The sequence below is a fragment of the Galeopterus variegatus genome, unplaced genomic scaffold, assembly GCF_000696425.1.
Source record: "Galeopterus variegatus unplaced genomic scaffold, G_variegatus-3.0.2 Scaffold6406, whole genome shotgun sequence".
NCBI lineage: Eukaryota > Metazoa > Chordata > Mammalia > Dermoptera > Cynocephalidae > Galeopterus > Galeopterus variegatus.
Window position 1 is genome coordinate 1 of NW_007732517.1, and position 18,510 is coordinate 18,510.

General features: G+C 40.7%; 1 protein-coding gene across 1 annotated transcript; it reads left to right on the forward strand.

Annotated features, from left to right (window-relative positions):
- Nucleotides 1–6: 6 nt before the first annotated feature.
- On the forward strand, nucleotides 7–15,797 carry A2ML1 (alpha-2-macroglobulin-like 1; the record flags this gene model as incomplete). Its single annotated transcript, XM_008590849.1, has 12 exons — nucleotides 7–44; nucleotides 687–843; nucleotides 2,703–2,777; nucleotides 2,952–3,114; nucleotides 5,281–5,495; nucleotides 8,273–8,488; nucleotides 8,657–8,784; nucleotides 8,940–9,030; nucleotides 9,509–9,577; nucleotides 14,079–14,181; nucleotides 14,583–14,645; nucleotides 15,317–15,797. Coding segments are annotated over 11 exons (1,296 nt in total), but the record flags the coding sequence as incomplete, so codon positions are not given.
- Between the last annotated feature and the right edge of the window lie 2,713 nt (nucleotides 15,798–18,510).

An 18,510-nucleotide genomic window follows, 5' to 3' on the forward strand; every position in this document is an offset into this window, starting at 1 on the left:
TCCTATAGTGCCTTTGGACAGCGGGATGAAGATGGAAACACATGGTAGTATTGCCCAGTTCCCGTGGACTCTGCACCCCAGAGTGTGATTCCTGAGTCCTCTGGAGCTGTTCCTCTACCTCCCCCTCCACCCCCTTCCTTCTTTTTTTTTTTTTTTTTTTTAAACAGTTGAACATTATGTTATTTATTTATTTATTTATTTTGACTTTTTTCGTGTCCGGCAACGGATCGCAACCCTCAGTGTCACACCCGTACCGGACTGGGACCGGCAATGGGATCGCAACCCTCAGTGTTGCACCCGCACCTCGCTCAGCCAGTGAGCGGGAACCGGTCTGTATGAGGGATTCGAACCCTCGGCGGGAGCGCCGCCGCGCTCTCAAGTGGTGCACTGTAGCAGTGCGCCACCGGGCCGGCCCCCCCTTCCTTCTCATACTCGTTCTTCTACCTCTTTAATACTGTTCGTGCCAGCCTCATATATGGTGAGGTCCCTGACTCTCCTCCCTGGCCTTGTGCCTCCCAGCTCTTGTCCTCATTAATGCCCATTAATGCCTCTCTTTTCGGGCTTCCTATGGTATTATCTTTCTTCAACTCCCGTTCTGCAACCATACACCAAAATAAAATATAGAACTATTGCACCCTCACCTGGAATCCCCCTTCATGCCAACATTTTTGTCACTACCCATGTAGGTTGACAGCCTTTGTCACAAAATGCTTTGGACAAGCTCAGAAATTCCTCTTCGTTGATGATAAGAACATTGAGGATGCGCTCAAGTGGATGGCAGGAAACCAGCTCCCCAGCGGCTGCTATGCCAACGTGGGAAAGCTCTTTCACACAGCTTTGAAGGTACAGGTCTGTCCACGGGTCTGAAGGCCACCGCCGTCTGGGAGGAACTCACACTTCTGACTGAGCAGAATCGAAAGAGCACTGGCCTGGGAGTCAGTTTTCTTCAGGTTTCAGCCCTGGCTCTGCACGACCTTGGTCAACATACATAACCAGTCTGGCCTCAGCATTCATGTCTGCAGGATGGAAATATAAACTAGAACGTGGTTCTCAAAGCGTGGTCCCCACATCAGGAGCATCAGCATCACCTGGGAACTTGTGTGAAATGCTAATTCTGGCTCCCAGCCCAGACCTACTGAATGAGAACCTTTGGGGTTGGGGTCAGCAATTTATGTTTTAACAAGCCCTCCAGATGATTCTGGTACACGCTGAAGTTTGAGACCACTCCCTAGAAGATTTCTGGGTATATTACTCTCTCCCTATATCCAAAGCAAAGCCGTTTCCTGTGGTGGGGACTGGTAGCAGCCCAGTGTCTTTTGTAAGGGGTTTATTCTGTACCAGGCACTGCTTTAAGCACTGTGCTTATTAAATACAATGTTTACAACAAATCAGTTAGCTAGGGATTGGTACACCATTATTAATCTCACTTTACAGATAAAGAAACTAAGGTGCGGAGACTAAGTAAGTGGCCCACGGTGCATGCCAGTAAGTGACAGGGTTGAGATTTGAACCTTGACAGCGGGGCTCCAGCGGCACTGCTCTTGCCCTTTCGTGACATCGCCTGTACCCCTCCCAAGCACGGGTGAGGCGTAGGTGCTGCAGGATAACTTGTTCAGTTCAGAACACACCCAATGAAAGAAAGATTTGTACAAACTCCTAGAAATCATTGTATTGCTCTTCCAGGGCCTGGATCAACAATCTTGAGCACTGAAAAAAAAAAAAAAAAAATCTCAGTGTCGGATTCATTAGCATTCTTCGTGCAGCATCTTTCTTTGTTCTGTTTTGTTTTTGGTGTCTGGCCAGGATGGGGATCTGACTCATACAGCATCTTATCAGTCTCCCCTAAGTCTTCGTCTTCTCTTCTACACTGTCTGAAATATACCTGGGAGGTACATGACAGGATCTGACTAGAACACAATCCCAGAGGGTTTTTCCTCCTTCTTTCTTACTGGAACCAGCTGCTGCATTAAGAAACCCATCACTTCAACCACGGTCAAGTGTTCGGATCGCCTTACTTGGCCAGCCACCCAAAAAAAAAAAGAAAGAAAGAAAGAGAAAAACTCATCACTTGTGTAGTTGTGTAGTCAGGTTTCGTGGTTTAGTGGTTTGGCATGTAAGCTGCACAGTTAAACTCCCTGGGTTCAAATCCCAGTCCTGCTGTGCATTAGCCATGTAACCTTCGACAAGCTATTTAATCTTTTTAATTGTTCATTTTCTTGTCTATAGAAGGAGGATAATCATTTAGTTTAGGTATTTCTAAATATTTGGTAAAATCTTTTTGGGAAAGGCATTAAGCAGGGAAGGTCTCACCTAGTCTCCCCTGGAGAAGAAGCTGGGCTTTGTGCTACTTGAGAAGAGTCCATGGGAGGAGATTCAGATTCAGTGGTACAGCAGAGATTCTCTCCTTATTCCTCCCTTTTTGAACCTCTTATCCTCCCTAACTTCTTCTTTTGGGTTTCCTAAATCCCCACTCAGATGCCTCATGCTACCTCCTGTAGGCTCCCGTTTAAAGTTGTGCAGTTAATAAAATCCAGCCTATTTTCTCATTGCGTGTCCTGCAGGCTTGGAGCTGCAGAAAGTCTACAGAAAAGAGCACTTACAAAAAAAATTCCCATTTAGAGAGGATACTTTTTTGCAATTTGCACATAATTCTTACGGGTGTTGGCTGCTGCCTTGACTCACCTCTCCCTGTTTCCCTCCAGGGTGGTGTTGATGATGAGATCTCCTTGACTGCCTACATCACAGCTGCACTGTTGGAGATGGGAAAAACCATAGATGTGAGGGTTTTTTTTAGCTCCTCTATATTCTTATCATGCCTATTCTTAGGGACATTCACCCGTATTTGTCCCTATGCACCCTTTTAAGGTTGAGGAAGATATGATGACTTCCTAATTACTATTCATTTTATAAGGAATGCCTTATAAATTCAGTTCTTCATCTTCACTTTTTAGGACCAAATGGTGGGTCAGGGTCTGTGGTGTCTAAGGAATTCTGTCATATCCGCCACCAACCCCTACACACAGGCCCTCTTAGCTTATACCTTCTCCCTGGCTGGGGAAATGGACATCAGAAACATTCTTCTGAAGAAGTTAGATCAACAGGCTGTCATCTCAGGTACGTTGGCCATGGTAGGTATTTGGAATTGTGAAAACACACTGTGAGTTATCTATGATTTTTCCTATTCTCCTCTGTCCCACAAATATTCAATTTTAGGATTAATTTTAGTAAAAGTTAAGTTATAAAATCATTGTTAGGGGTTTTATGAGAAAGCCCATGTAAGTCCTCAAAGGGCATTGCTGTACTTTTAACATGAAGAGAAACTAGATGGTAGAAACTAGTCACAAAGCTTATTGGCAAACAGCACACCGAGGGTCTGAAGGCAGGAGCAGAGGGCTGCATCCCCAGGAACAACCTGAAAATACCACTTCCACGTTGGTGGCCCACCACAGCCAGTGCCACAGCCATGACTGCCACAAAAGTGGCAGATGCCACAGCAGTAGCCACAGCTACCATGCAGGTCACCGACCAGGCACTCAACTACATTGACACAAGGAGAGTCAGCAATGGAGACCAAAAAAAGAAGAGGACATCTCCCTCCTCAAAGCTCAGCTCAGCATAATAGAAGAGGCAACTGGTCTACCAGATGACCAGACATCAATGTAGACATGGTAGAAATATGAAAATCCAAGAAAAAAGGACACCACTAAATGAATACAGTAATTCTCAAATACTAAACCCTACCGAGCAGGAAACCCTTGAAGTGACTGAAAATGAATTCCAAGCAACAATCTTAAGGAAACTCACTGAGATATGAAAAGACTCAACAACATAATGAAACAAGAAAAAAAATCCAGAATATGAAGGGGGGAATTTACAAAGAGATTAATACCTTTAAAAACAATGTAGCATTTTAATGTAGGTGTTTAGAAGTATAAATTTTCCTGTAAGCACTGCATGAGCCCTGTGTCCTATAAATTTTGATATGCTGTGCTTTGATTTTTATCTCAAAGTACTCTCGAATTTCTCTGTGATTTTTCTTTTTATCCATTGTTTATTTGGGAAAGGGTCATTTAATTTCCACACATTTGTGAATTTTCTAAATTTTCTTGTTATTATGGTCAGAAAACATATTTTTATGATTTTAGTCTTTTTAAATGTAGACTTGTTTTGTGGCCAAAAATAAAAAATAAGTAATTTTAAAAATTTACTGGCATTATTGTACAATTGTCATTATTTTGAAGATCTTTGAAAGTTTTTTGGTACAGAATTACTTTCAATATATTTAGAATAATATTCGAAGATATAATAGATCTTATAGATAAGATATTAATGCATTTTATTTATCTAGCAGTCTGTTTAAAATTATACTTCTAGGCAGAAATTCACTCTCAGCTTTCATTTACATAATTATCGTTGCTGAGCTGTGCTTTCATCATATGGGCTCAGGGTGGTTTCCATCTTGTGTGTGTATAAGCTACAGTAGTCATGGAATGGCTGTCGCAGGCGGTGATGGGAATACACCTGCCCCGCCCTGTGCTGGTTTGTTACCATCACCTCTTTTCCGTCATCTGTCATTGCAGGCTCTTGTGTTTACTGTTATGTTTTCCCAATTAGATCGCCTCCTGTGGGTTATTATCTCTAAACTTCTATTTAACTAGATTTCTGACTTCCACTCTTCTCATTTCCATTCGTTCTTCTTTCTTTTCAAGTTATCTGTCATCTTGGCTGTCATAGAGGTTTGTTCCGGTCTCGTATTCCGTGTGATTGCTCTCTCATCATATTTTATTTGATCACCCTCATTAGCATTTCTTCTATGGTTTCTCAGAATTCTTACGTACGTTATCCTGTTTTTGTTCTTAAAAGGTTAAACCTTTGATTAAGTAAAGTAAATGTGGAAAAATTTATAAAATTCTATAAGCAAGGAAAATGCTCCCAAACACATCAGATTCTCATAAGAACTTCCTACTTACCTGTCCTCACTAGCATGAGAACTTACGAATTAACAAGGTTGGTTTTCATGTAATTGTTGGGGGCAGGAGCATTTATTGATGCCCTCAGCTTTACCTTAGGGAATTGTGTGTGGATGCACACACACACACACACACACACACACTTATGTCATGGTCAATTAATCAGCTGATTCTGAAAAATAGTTTTTTCTAACCCATAATTAATTCTTGCTTGGTACTTTTTCCACTCTAAGGTGCAGCATTTACAAAGTATATAAGGGAAAGCAAGTTTTTTTCCAAGATGTCCCTAGCTATGCTTCTTTCTCCATAGGAGAATCCACTCACTGGAGCCAGAAACCTACTCAGCCATCAGATGCCAGCCTTTGGTCTCAGCCTCAGGCTCTGGATGTGGAGCTCACAGCATACGTACTCCTGGCCCAGCTTACCCAGGACAGTCTGTCTCAGAAGGAGATAGCCAAGGCCACTAGCATAGTGGCTTGGTTGGCCAAACAACGCAATGCATATGGGGGCTTCTCTTCCACTCAGGTAAACAGCCTGCTTCCCACTGCCACGTATCAGGTAGGATTAGATCCTATGTGGAGACAGAGGAAAAAATATTGCCCTTGCCCTTTAGGTGCAGGGTCTTATAATTCTATAGAGAGGGAGAAAAAGCATGTGAAAAATACATGGAAAGAATCATAAAATTGAGTCATATGAGCACATAAATTGTACCAGATGCATTAAATTTTCTTTCTTTACAGAGTACGGAACATCATGAGATCCATGTTTTACCTGTAAATAGGGCATAGATAATTATGGCTAAATTTGTATATTAATAAATTAGAAAGCCCATTACACGGTTTGTAAACATAAAAGCAAGATTTATGGGCATAACTCCTTCTGCTATTGCAGTTGTTGAAAAACTGATAAGATATAGCCTTTACTCTAAATAATTTACAGTCTAGAGGAAAAGCTAAGTCAAATTCTATATCTTACAAAGCAGGATCTAGTTGTATAACATAATAAAGGTACAAAAGATACACTACTGAATTTCAAAAGAGAGAAATAGCTTCCATTAGCTCGAGGGGTAACAAGTCTCCACGAGGGCGTGGCATTTGAGGCAGATCTAAAAGGATTTGTAAAATTTTGACAGGCAACTGTGGAAAGGAAAAGGGAGTGGTGTGAATAGAGTCACCAGTTTGCAAAGGTGTTGAATGGCTGATGGGAAAACTGGTTTAGTGGAAACATGTGAGGCTTAAATTGGAAAGGTAGGTAGGTTCATATTATGAAAGGTTTTGGGTGTCAGACTTGAGTTTGTATCTAACTCTAAAGATATTTTAATGTTTTTTTTTTTCTTTAACTTTGTTTCAGAAGGATTAATCTGTCATTTGGTATATGGGATAATTTAAAGGAGAGAGATCAGGAGACTTTCATTTGTCTAGGTTAGGGGCAAAAGGAAATTGAATTAGTGGGGTGGTAGTAGGGGAAAAAAGAGGGGTAAAATTGTATGATAAGTTCAAAGGGTGTGATAAAAATTATCTTAGATTATCACAAAGAGAGTAGTCAAAAATTCATTTGTTCTGAAAATATTATTAAATATATACCATGTCCGGGGCCGGCCTGTGGCTCACTTGGGAGAGTGCGGTGCTGATAACACCAAGGCCACAGGTTTGGATCCTATATAGGGATGGCCGGTTTGCTCACTGGCTGAGCGTGGTGCTGACAACACCAAGCCAAGGGTTGAGATCCCCTTACTGGTCATCCTTATAAAAAAAAATATATATATATATTATATATACCATGTCCAAATCAGTTCAAGGAGGATACAGAAGTAAAATAAGAAAAAAATATTTCTTGTTCTCATGGGGATTACAGTTTGACTTGTTGAAATTAGGACCAATTTCACTGAAAATGTAACATGTAAGTTAGACCTGGAAGAATTAACAGATTTTAATAGATCGAATGTTTGGTAAAAATGTTAAGAGCCCTGAGTTTGAATATGGTAATGACCATATATGGTAAAAATTATATAATGCTATGCTTCCCTGTTTCAGGGAAATTCTTGGCCAAAATCAGGAAAGACTTTCTTCTCCTTGCTCAGCCCCTAAATAATTGTAACATATGGTAATATTTTTAGAAAGCAGTGGGTAAAACGTTTAGAACTCTCAGTGGCAGGTATATGTCAGAATTATTTTTTAATAAAATCCCTGGCTATTACAAGAAGTCCCATATCACATGTCACCCACGTTGGTTTTTCAGCTGATGGTGAGGTTCCTTTCCTTGAATTGCTTCCATGTGTTCAAGCAGTAAAAACCTCTCTGGCTCCAGTTCATGAAGGGTAGACAAAAATTGTAGATGATCAACCTGTGCAGATATAACTTGTTCACAGCTTCCCCAGGGTGGGTGACCTGTCTTCCTATTTTATAGGACAGTAATGATGTCTAAATATGAATGAATGTTCTTTTTCATTTGGACTATGAAGAAGTGGGTTCCTTTACTTTGTAGTATATATATTTTACAAAGTGTCAAGCATGCAGAAATTCTTGTAACTTAGGGCAAGATATGACAAGTTTGCTGAACACTTCTTTCTTTTTTTTTTCCCCTAGTTGTAACTTAAATAAATTATGTTTTCAGAATGGAAATTTTCAAACTATGCAATACAGGCTCTCTTAGTGACAATTTATCTGCCTTATTCCCAGATGAAGAAAAGATTGTCACATGACATAATGGCTATAAAGCATTGGCCTGCAAGGAAGGCTTTCCAGAGATCAGGATACCCTTTCTGACTGACATAGAAGATCATCACACAGTTAATTAACTTCATAGATTGTGCAGTTTCTAGGGCTGTCAAGTTACTGCCGTTTCCTTCCCAAATAAGGAAGCTGTAAAATATATACTGAACCACTTGATTCTAGCAATAACCCCCTCTGAAGCTGGGTTTGATTTCTTTCTTTCTTTTTTTTTTTTTGCAGCTGGCCGGTATGGGGAACCAAACCCTTGACTTTGGTGTTACAAGGTCACACTCTAACCAACTGAGCTAACCGGCCAGCCCCTAGGTGTGATTTCTAAATACGAATTTATTAGATTAGCCAAGTAACCTGTAGATGTTCAATAATAACTTGTTGATGGTGATTTTCTGTAGAAGCAAGATACTATGATTTCTATGTCAGCTTCCTCAGAGGAGGTAAATGCAGTTCTCTAGATACTTAGAAGAGGTCATCCACGTCAGATAACAACCACCACATGTGTGGGTTATAGAGTTGTCTAAGGTTAATTTCAGTGGCTTACAAAATGGTAAGCATATTCTTGGTTGTTTTTCTCAGGATACTGTAGTTGCTCTCCAAGCTCTTGCCAAATATGCCACGACTGCTTATGTGCCATCGGAGGAAGTCAACCTGGCTGTAAAATCCACTGAGAATTTCCAGCGCACTTTCAATGTGCAGTCTGCCAACAGATTGGTATCTCAGCAGGAGGCTCTGCCTAACATCCCTGGAGCGTATACTTTAGAGGCCTCAGGCCAGGGCTGTGTCTATGTGCAGGTAAGCAAAGATCCATGAGGATGAGTATGCATTGGGAAGGAGGGTCTGAGGGCATCTTTGCTTCAACTAGAACTTTCTCTCTGTTATTTGTAAGGAAAGTAGTTTTTAACTGCACAATCTCTAAAGTTCTTTCCAAGTCTGATTTGGTTATCCATTTCTTCCTACTAGATGGTGTTGAGATATAATATTCTCCCTCCTAAAAACATGGAAACCTTTAGGATAACTGTGAAAACGGGAAAAGCTAGATGTGAGCAACCTACTTCACCTCGGTCCTTTACTCTCACTATCCACACCAGGTGAGGAGCTCTGAGGTGGTTGTGGTGAGACCTTGGTCATAGGAGCTGAGCTGGGATATGTGTGTGTGTGTGTGTGTGTGTGTGTGTGTTGGGGATGCAGAGTGCACTGAAAGAGGAAATAATAGACTCACACATTTGCTTCTTCCTCCCCTCAGTTATGTGGGGAGTCGCAGCTCTTCCAATATGGCTATTGTGGAAGTAAAGATGCTCTCTGGGTTCAGCCCCATGGAGGGCACCAAGCAGTTGGTAAGTTGCTTCTGTTTTCTTCATTTAAGTAGCTCTGACAAGACCTAACATTGTCATAATGTTAATGGTGAAATGGGCATCACGGTGTGTGTGTGTGTGCGTGCGCGCGTGTGCGTGCGCGCGTGTGCATGTGTGTACACGTGTGTGTGCGTGTGCGCACGCGTGTGTGTGCGCGGGTGCGTGTGCGTGTGTGTGCGCGCGCGTGTGTGCGTGTGCGTGTGTGTGCGCGTGCGTGTGTGCGTGTGTGTGTGTGTGCGTGTGCGTGTGCGTGTGTGCGTATACAGCTAATGATCGGATTACCTAAATGGGTTACAAAGGTGAATCAGGTATATGAGATGGAGCCTGTAATAGTCTTGATTCCTTTTGCAGAGAATATCTTGTTTCCTTGATCATGACAGAGGTTTGGAAGATTACCCGAGGGGATAGGGAAGGCTCTTGCTCTTGGTCTCCATTTTTTTCTTTTTCTTTTTTTATTCAGCTTCTCCAGCAACCACTGGTGAAAAGGGTTGAATCTGGAACTGACAAACTTAACATTTACTTGGAAGAGGTAGGTGTTCAGGAAATGGACTAAAGGACTTGATTGCTTATGTATCTTTGTGACTTCCCTCCTAATATATATGTGTATATGTAATATACTAGTGTCACAAACCAGAGAAGAGGGACCTGAGAGAGTGAGTCCATAACAATGAAATGTGATCTGCCTTTATGCTGGTATTCTGTAAAACACCCTGTTGTACCTCTAGAGGAGCACTGCCCGACAGTGCTGTGAGTCATTTATATCATTTTGAAATTTCTAGCCACATTTAGTAGAGAGACAGGTTAAATTAATTTTAATAATATATTTTATCGAAAGTTACATACCCCCAATACTTCCATTTTACCATATAGTTATCATGCAAAAATATTAATGAGACATTTACATTCTTTTTCCCCCCGTACTACATCTTTGAAATCAGCACGCCTCAACGCTGACTGTCCACATTTCAAGCGCTCAGTAACCACAAGCAACACTGCAAAGCCCTGTAGTATAATACAGTGGTTAATAGCACGAGCTTTGAGGCCAGACCGCTTGGGCTGAAATCTTGGCTCTAGCATTGACCGTGTAACTTTGGGCCAGTCGTTGAATGCCTCAGTTTCCTGAGCTGTAACATGAGTGTGTGTAGTGGTGGTGATGAATGAGTCCTGTGCGACTCCCCCGCGCCAGGGGAACCCCTGACTCATGTGGGTCCCAGGGCTAGCCGCTGGAGGATTTCCAACCACACCCACCAGATGGAACTTAAAGGAAAGGCCTTTTATTTCGGAGACAGAGGATAAAATCCCAACTGTGTCCCCGACTGAGGGCTGCGCTTTACATAGGTAGATGTGTTGGGGAGGCAGGATGTCTCCAAGTGAGGTGGACGTCTGCTTCCTACTTTGAGAGATGTGCGGGGCGAGACAGGATGTCTGCTTTTGATACAGTCTTAGTTAATTATTAAGGGCTAACTATAAAGGGAAAATAAAGTTAGTTCTATAGTGTATATCTGAGTGTGGAGGGGTTTCTACTTTTACAGTTGTAAAAATAGTTACCTATCTCATAGATCTATGGAAAGAATTAATTTAAAACAAGTAGAAATATTTAGAACTGTGACTGGTATAGAGTAAGCCTTCAATAAACATTAGCTATTGATATTTTAATATAATATTAATCTTAATTAATATTAATTAGACTTATTGTATGTAACTTTTCATTTCAACAAAACAAGAAGTTCTCAAGGACTAGTAATGTTCCAAAAATTGTTACGATGCTTATTTTTATCATATTCTATTCCACACAAGTAAAAGAGTGTCCATATTGTATAAACAACAGATAAGAATATCCCAAATAAAGATTTCCTGTTGTGAGTAACATCCATTTCCAACCCTGCTCACCTACCGAACCGTTCATCTAACTGTGGTGTCTTATCTTGCAGGGAGGCAGGGTCTTGTTGTTTTGAGTGTGCCCTCTGTGCTTTCTTTTGAGACAATTCTAGTTAGCTCATCGAGAACAACCCTGCAATCATGATGTTGCCATTGTTTAGAATTCTGCAGCGTTCGTGATGCTTTCATACACACCTTACTTAAGTCTCGCAGCATCCCTCCTTGTATATAAGGAGACTGAGGCGTGGCGTGATAGAGTGGTGTGTCCAAGTCACACTGTCAGTCAGTGGCCAAGGCGGCAGTAGAACCTGGGGATTCTAATTTCCACAATACCATTCTTGAGATTGTAATGACCCGCTCATCAGTGTACCCTGCCAAATCTGTCAGTCGGCTTCTAATTTGAGACACCAAGTCTAATGACTGTTAGGTCAGTGAGACAAACAGAATAAAAGGCTTCGAGCCAAATGTTATCAAGCAAGGGAGTTTACTCCAGTGAACCTGGAGAGGAAACTGGAAATCAGTTTTCTGCCCCTGTACAGACCAGCAGAGTCTTTATAGGGTTTGTCTGGGAGGGGGTTGGGCAACTATTCTGAGCACTCAGCATTCCATAATGGCTTCGTGGTTTTCCTGTTCTGTATGAGACATTCTTATCAGAATGCACCAGCCTCGAGGAAAAGGGAGGGGTAGAGGGACAGGGTGAGTTGTACCAGGTGTCCTTATTGGAATGCACCTGCCTTGAGGGAAAGGGAGGGGGAAGGGGAACAGGGTGAGTGAGTGGTCAGCATGGCTGTGCTTATGTTAAGCTGATTGCGAGGCCTAGTAATGACCTAAACTCCAATGTTCATGATTATGTCTGTGGTTATTTCCCCTTTTCTGTGTATCTTCTTATTCCTTTTCCTCTTCATCAATTTTACATCTTATTCACATTTATCATCTTTCTTATTTCCTAATAAATTTAGACTATAAATTTCCCTCTAAGTACATTCATCTGTGTCCCACATTTTGTTTTGTTTGTTTTGTTTGGCAGCTGGCGGGTCCTGGGATCCAAACCCTTGACCTTGGTATTGCAACACTGCCCTCTAACCAACTGAGCTAACTGGCCAGCCCTGTCCCACAATTTTTGACGAGCAGTGTTTTCATAACCATTTCTAACCAGTCCTAAATATTTCTTAATCTTTTGGGAAACACATAAAATTTCCAAAGACATCCTTTTGTTATTAATTTCTAATTTTATTGTTATGGTCTGAGAACACAGTCTTCATGATGGTGATCCTCTGGAATGTACTGAAGTTTCTTTTATGATCTAATACATGATCTATTTTTGTAAATGTTCAGTGTGTACTCCAAAAGAATGTCTGTTCCCTTTCCCTTGGGTATGGATTCTGATCTAGAGCTAAAAGTCTGAGATCATTATTTCTATTGTACATGTATTTGATAATTCTGTTTATTTTTTTGCTTGATCTGACATTTTTCTGTAAAGGGTGTGTTAAAATACCCAATTACAATGTTTGATTTATCCATTTATTTATACATCTCTGTCAGCTTCTTGATTTATTTTGGGACTACATAATTAGATACATATATGATTTTATGAAAATATCTTCTCCTTCAGGTTTCCTTTTATTAGTATATACTGCCCTTTTCCAATTATTATATATATGTATACATATTTATATTGTATATTTTTGCCTTAGATTCCTACACACACACACACACACACATATTTTTTGCCCATTTGGTCAGATATTGAGACTGCTATCTCAGCGTTCTTTTGGTTCATGTCAGTCATTTACTTTAAATCTTTATATTACCAAATGGTGAACAAGAACAGTGGTTCTAAAAACTTTTCATTCAGAATCCTTTACACTCTTAATTCACCTCAAAGAGCTTTTGGTGATGTGGGCTCTAGCTATGGATATTTATATTAGAAAATAAAACTAAGAAAATCTTAAAATATTTATTAATTAAAAAACTACCATAATACATTCACTACATCTTCACATAAGTAACATATTTTTACAAAAATAATCATTTTCCAAAACAAACAATGAGGATAGTGGCCTCATTTTACATTTGTGCTTTAATATCTGGCTATGACAGAGTGAAACTTTCGTGTCTACTTCTGTATTCAGTCTGTTGAAGTGTCACGTATCAAGTCTTCTCTGACAGCCTTGTCCACTTGTAAGAGAATGAGAGTGAAAAAAGCAAATAATGTCTTAGTATTATTGTGAAAATAGTTCTGAAGACCACCAGAGACAGTCTCAGGGACCCCTGGCATTCCGGGACCTCAATAGGAGAAGCATTGCACCTGAAGAACTTTGGAAATTCCTTCCAATTAGGCATTGATAACTCCATATCAAATTTATAACACGAATGTTATTTTCTTGTTATATGAGGTTAATTTATACAATTGTCTTAGATTCTTCATTTATTCATTTACTTAGCAAATATTTATTGAACAACCAATACGTGTCAGACACTCTTCTAAGTGATGGAGATGTAGCAATGAGAACCATAGATATGATCCCTGGGGTCTTCCTGGAGCTGATCTTCTAGTGGAGAGACAAATAATATGCAAGTTTTTAAAATATCCATATGTGAGTGTGCAGACACATATTTTTCAGTAATTTCAGGAGTAATACGTGCTGTGCAGGCAGGATAAGGGGATAAAGAGTGCTGGTGGGATGGGCCAGGGATATCACTCTTTTATCTTATTTAAAAAAATTTTTTTTTTTTACATTCAAAATGGACATGGCTATTTTAAGATAAGATGGTCAAGAAAGGGCTCTCTGAGGAGGTGTCATTTGATCAGAGACCTGACTGAAGAGAGAAAACCAACAAGGGAGCATGGAACTGTGGGAGTAAATGGAAGTTTGTTTCTTTGGCTACTTTGATTAATTTCGTGGAGGAACCATGGGTTGGGATGGACCATCAGTGGAGGGAATTGCTTTCCAAGAGGGCCAGAGAGCTGTAAGATCCTAAGAAGAAAGACCAGGCAGCCATATCTTTAAGACTGGCATAGGGCGGAAGGGATAGGCGGAGGGTTTCGGAAAGTCTGCGTGTAGACAGCGAGGGTCTTTTAACCCGCACGTTACAGAGAGTGTTATTTTCATTTTAGTTTTAATGTGCTGCTTCATCTGACTTCCCCACAGCTCAGTAAAAAGACTCAGACCTATACCTTCACCATCAGCCAAAGTGTGTTGGTCGCCAACCTGAAACCAGCCACTGTCAGAGTTTATGACTACTACCTACTAGGTGAGGGCTGGGGTCTGGGACCTCTTTTAATTTTACAAATATTCCTTCCCAAGCCAAGTAGCACTTAATTACATGACCCAACCTCCTAAAACGTTTTAATTCAATTACATGCCATTTTTAAAAAGCCTTCTACCCTGAGACATTTTAAATGATGTGGTTCTTTGACCTAAAGAACAATGTGGACCATTGTTCTCAAAAGGCTATTTCTAATATTTTTGCTGTGATTAATAATTTACCGCAACATTGCAAATATTAGTAACTAAAACCTTCTTGTAATTCTGAATATGCTTATAACCTGTAGGGATCCTCTGAAAAGGGCTAAAGCAGTAGTTTTATGAAGCATTTTCTCTCTGAAAGTATGAAGCCTTCGAAGTAATAATATATGTCATTTTATTTTACAGATGAACAGGCAACAATGCAGTATTCTGATCCCTGCAAATGAGTTTAGTCCATCAGAGAAAAAGGTATTGGGGTAAGGTGGGAATACTCAGAAGTTAGAGGACGCTCAAAAGAGTAACTCAAGACACTTTGAGTTACTGTCACTATCTTTTGGAAGCATATGTTTGATAGAAAGTGGGTTTTCCTCTTTTTGTGCTAAACTCTTGAACAAGAGAGAGCAATAATTTCCATAGTTTACATTAAAAAAAGCTAATAGTAGCATTTGTATGAGAGCTTCTATGTGATTTTAAAAAACAATATTTTTTCCTGTCAAATTGAAAACACATTGATTTTCCTAGTTATTTTTACATAATATATCTTTGCTATATAAAAATTCTAAGACAAGGGAGGAGGAAAAGTGGTGGACTGCTGGGTACAGAACTGTGCCGTCTACCCTAAGTGAGTCATTGTGCAGCGTGTGCATGTATTGAAACAACACTCTGTACCCCACAAATATGTACGAATAAGTGGTAAAATATTTTGAAAAAAATACTAAGATGAACGTAAAGTTTACCTGATTCCACTTCTGTGAGATAACACTATTCATAATCTCATCGTGCATCTGTGAAAAATTTTTTTCTATATAGAGATGTTAGGTGCCCTGATATCTGTCATAGTGAAAAGCTTCTCCATAAATGTAAAGACTTTCCGAGTATCATGATATCTTCTTCTTTTTATTTGTTTGTTTGCTTTTCAGGATAGAAGAAGGGAAGAGATTACATGAATGCTCCATGACATTACCGGAGAGTAGAACATTCTTTCTGCCTCTTCAAGCAAAACTCACTCAATCAAATAATCTGATGTATCTGATTGACTAGTGGATGGGTGACAGATCAGCACACCTGGACAGGCAGATGGGGTAGGAATAGTCACACCAAGGACACGTTACATGGGAAAGATCACGGGACAAGAGATGTGGTTTAGCCATTTAGGGAACTCTCCATTATTAGAAATAGACTTTTGAGAACAGTGGTCCACATTGTTCTTTAGGTCGAAGGACCACATCATATAAAATATCTCAGGGTAAAAGGCTTTTTATAAATGGCATATAATTGAATTGGTGGTAGAGGGTGATCGAGGGAAGATACAAATGTCTTCCGGGAGGTTAAATCTAAGGGAAGATGTGATTTAGGGATTTGGGAATAGGCTAAAAAAATAAAGTTTGGAAAGAAGATCTATGCATTTGGCTGCGTGCCTATTTCTTTGGATACCAAAGGATTCTTTCTGTTTTTGTTTTAAAGATGATGATCATCTTTTAACAAAACCTCACAATTTAGCTTCTTCCTTAAACCTTTTGACCCAGACTTCTCAAATAATCATGTTAAAGATGCAGGGAGGAGTCAGAATAGAGTTCGGATGAAGGGGCTGTGTTCAGCCAGCCCACTCCTGCAGCGCAGTGACTGATGACAGGAACAGTGGCTGGCCAGGACTCCCGCTCCACCTCTGCTTCTCTCCTGCACGACTCCCCCGGCCTTTCTCCACATGGACACCTGTCAGTGTGTAAGCTCTTCCTTGGAGGAATGCTTTTGTTCTGGAAACAGATTCAAAGACAGAGGAATAAGGGGAGTAAGGCTGATGATGTTTAAACCGAGAAGACTCTTCAGGTAATTGTATCTTTTATCCTGAATACCCACTGGAGTCATTATGCTCCCCTGAAATATAAAGTCATACTGAGAGAGTCAGGGAAAAGTAAGTGCATGCTGGAGAGGATTTTTTCCTAAGCCCAGGGACACACTTGCATGAACTGTTCTCTCCCTGTCTCCTCCACCCTACACTCTCTGTCCTGGTCCTTCTAGGAGTTCCCAAAGGGAGGAAAGATGGGGGAAGACACCATAGGGAGGTCCTCCCCACGCCTGCCTTACCTCTCAGGTATCAAGGGACGAGAACAGGAGCTCCAAGGAGAAGAGGGCCACGGCAAAAGCTCCTGCCACTCACCAAGAGCTCCAGCGCCTGTATGTTTTGGGTCTGTAGCTCTTACCAGAACTTCCCCTCTTTTGGAATGGAAGGAGGTGGTGATCCCCAAGACAGAGGAAGTTATATGAGCAGAATACATTTTAAGTGATTACAAAAACTCCTTATTCTTGTTTCTTTTGGGTTTCAGATAGGGAAAAAAGAATATTCTTATGACTTAAATTACCAACTACCCTGAATAAAAGGATGTTAATGAAAAAAAATGTACATGGTTTAACTCACTGAAACATAAACAAGGTGATTTAAGGATTACGTGGCATTTAGCAATTAAAAAGACAGTATTATAGTACTTACAGTAAGTCCAGAATACATACACTTATACAACAGATACTGTACCAGGCCTAGGAATACAAAGATAAATAAAACAAAGTTTCTATTCTCAAAAAGCTCACAGACTAGTGGAGGGAAGAAACAAATTAAGTCATACTACTTACTGTGTGACAAAAACTGATAGAAAGAAAGTACAAAACACTATGGGAGTACATGGTAGAGGCCCCTTCCCAGACTGAGGTGGGGAAGGGGTGGTCAGGGAAGGCTTCTCCGGGTTGATGCCTGTGCTGGATGAGCAGCAACCAGAAAATGAGGAGAGAAAGCATGTTTGGGCAAAGTGAGCTACAGGTAAAAAAGAGATGGGAGAAAGCGTGGTATTTCACCCAAGTAGCTCAGTGTGCTCACGGATTGTGTGTGTGTCCTAAAAGTTAGACTGGAGACATAGAGAGAGGTTGGACCATGACTTGCCATGACTTGCTTTTCAGAAAGGTCATTCTAATAACAGGGTGAAGAGTGGGGTGGAGAAGGGGAAAGCTGAAGTCCTTGAAACCGTGTAGGAGACCGTTAGAGTAATGCAGGTATGAACTGGTCCACTGGCAGTGGACGTGAAGAGGAGGACACAGTCAACAGTTAGTCAACCTGCAGGACAGAATTAGGAAGAGTCAGTGATGTCAAAAACAAAATGCACCCATTAAGGAGATGCTTTATTCAGGCGACTGCAGTAGAAAGCAGGTTTATTAACGAGTAACATCTCCAAGAAAAGGAAGGAGACCTGAGGTTTTATAGAGGCAGAAAAACCGGGAGTCGTACATGAGTCTTATGGGAGTCATGGGCAAGGATGGAGATGTGCCTTTTTATGAAATATGCAAGATCAAGATGATCCTTTGCAGGTAACTGTTTTCCCAGAACACAAAGGGTTGGGGGTTTTGGCCGACAGAAGGATGAGTGCCTTTCTTAACTGGCCTGTTTCCCAGAAGTGCAGGTGGTTTGCCATTGTCAGTGACTGACTGGGTGTAAGAAAGGGGGACCAGGGAAGAGTCTGGGAAGGTTGCCAGAACTCTAAACTGTGGCCTGTGTAGGGGAAGAGAAACTTTTCTTCTACCCAGTTATGTTTAGCAACTGGGGCCTGCAAATTAAACTGACAAAAGACAGATGAATGGGAGAAAACGTTTATGGTGCATGCATGTGAGAGCTTCCTAGGAAAGAAGTGGTTAGGTCCAAGGGCTTACATACCACTTAGCAATATTTAGGTGGAGAACTGACAAGACAAAGGAAGAGGGATTTGGGCATTTAGGGGTGGAAAATTATGGGAAGGTAAATATATGGAAGGCACTATGGAAAATAAGAGTTATTTTGGTAAGATTTGTTTATGCAGATTCACGTTGGTGCCAGCTTTCTGTCTTCTGTGATGAGGGTTGATCTCCTCCTCTGCTATGGGAGAAGAAAGGGGAGATACCTTTCTTCACAAACGGAAATTTACACCCTGCTATTAGGCAGAAAGTGGAAAAATAGTTCCTCCTGTGTCTGCTGTCTTTTTAAATTGTCTTCAGCTCAAAATAATTCTTAGGCCAAAGTTGCATATTTGGGGTGTCATATTCTGATCCCTTTCAGCTATGTGGATCCATCCACATATGACCCCTTTCTTCTGTA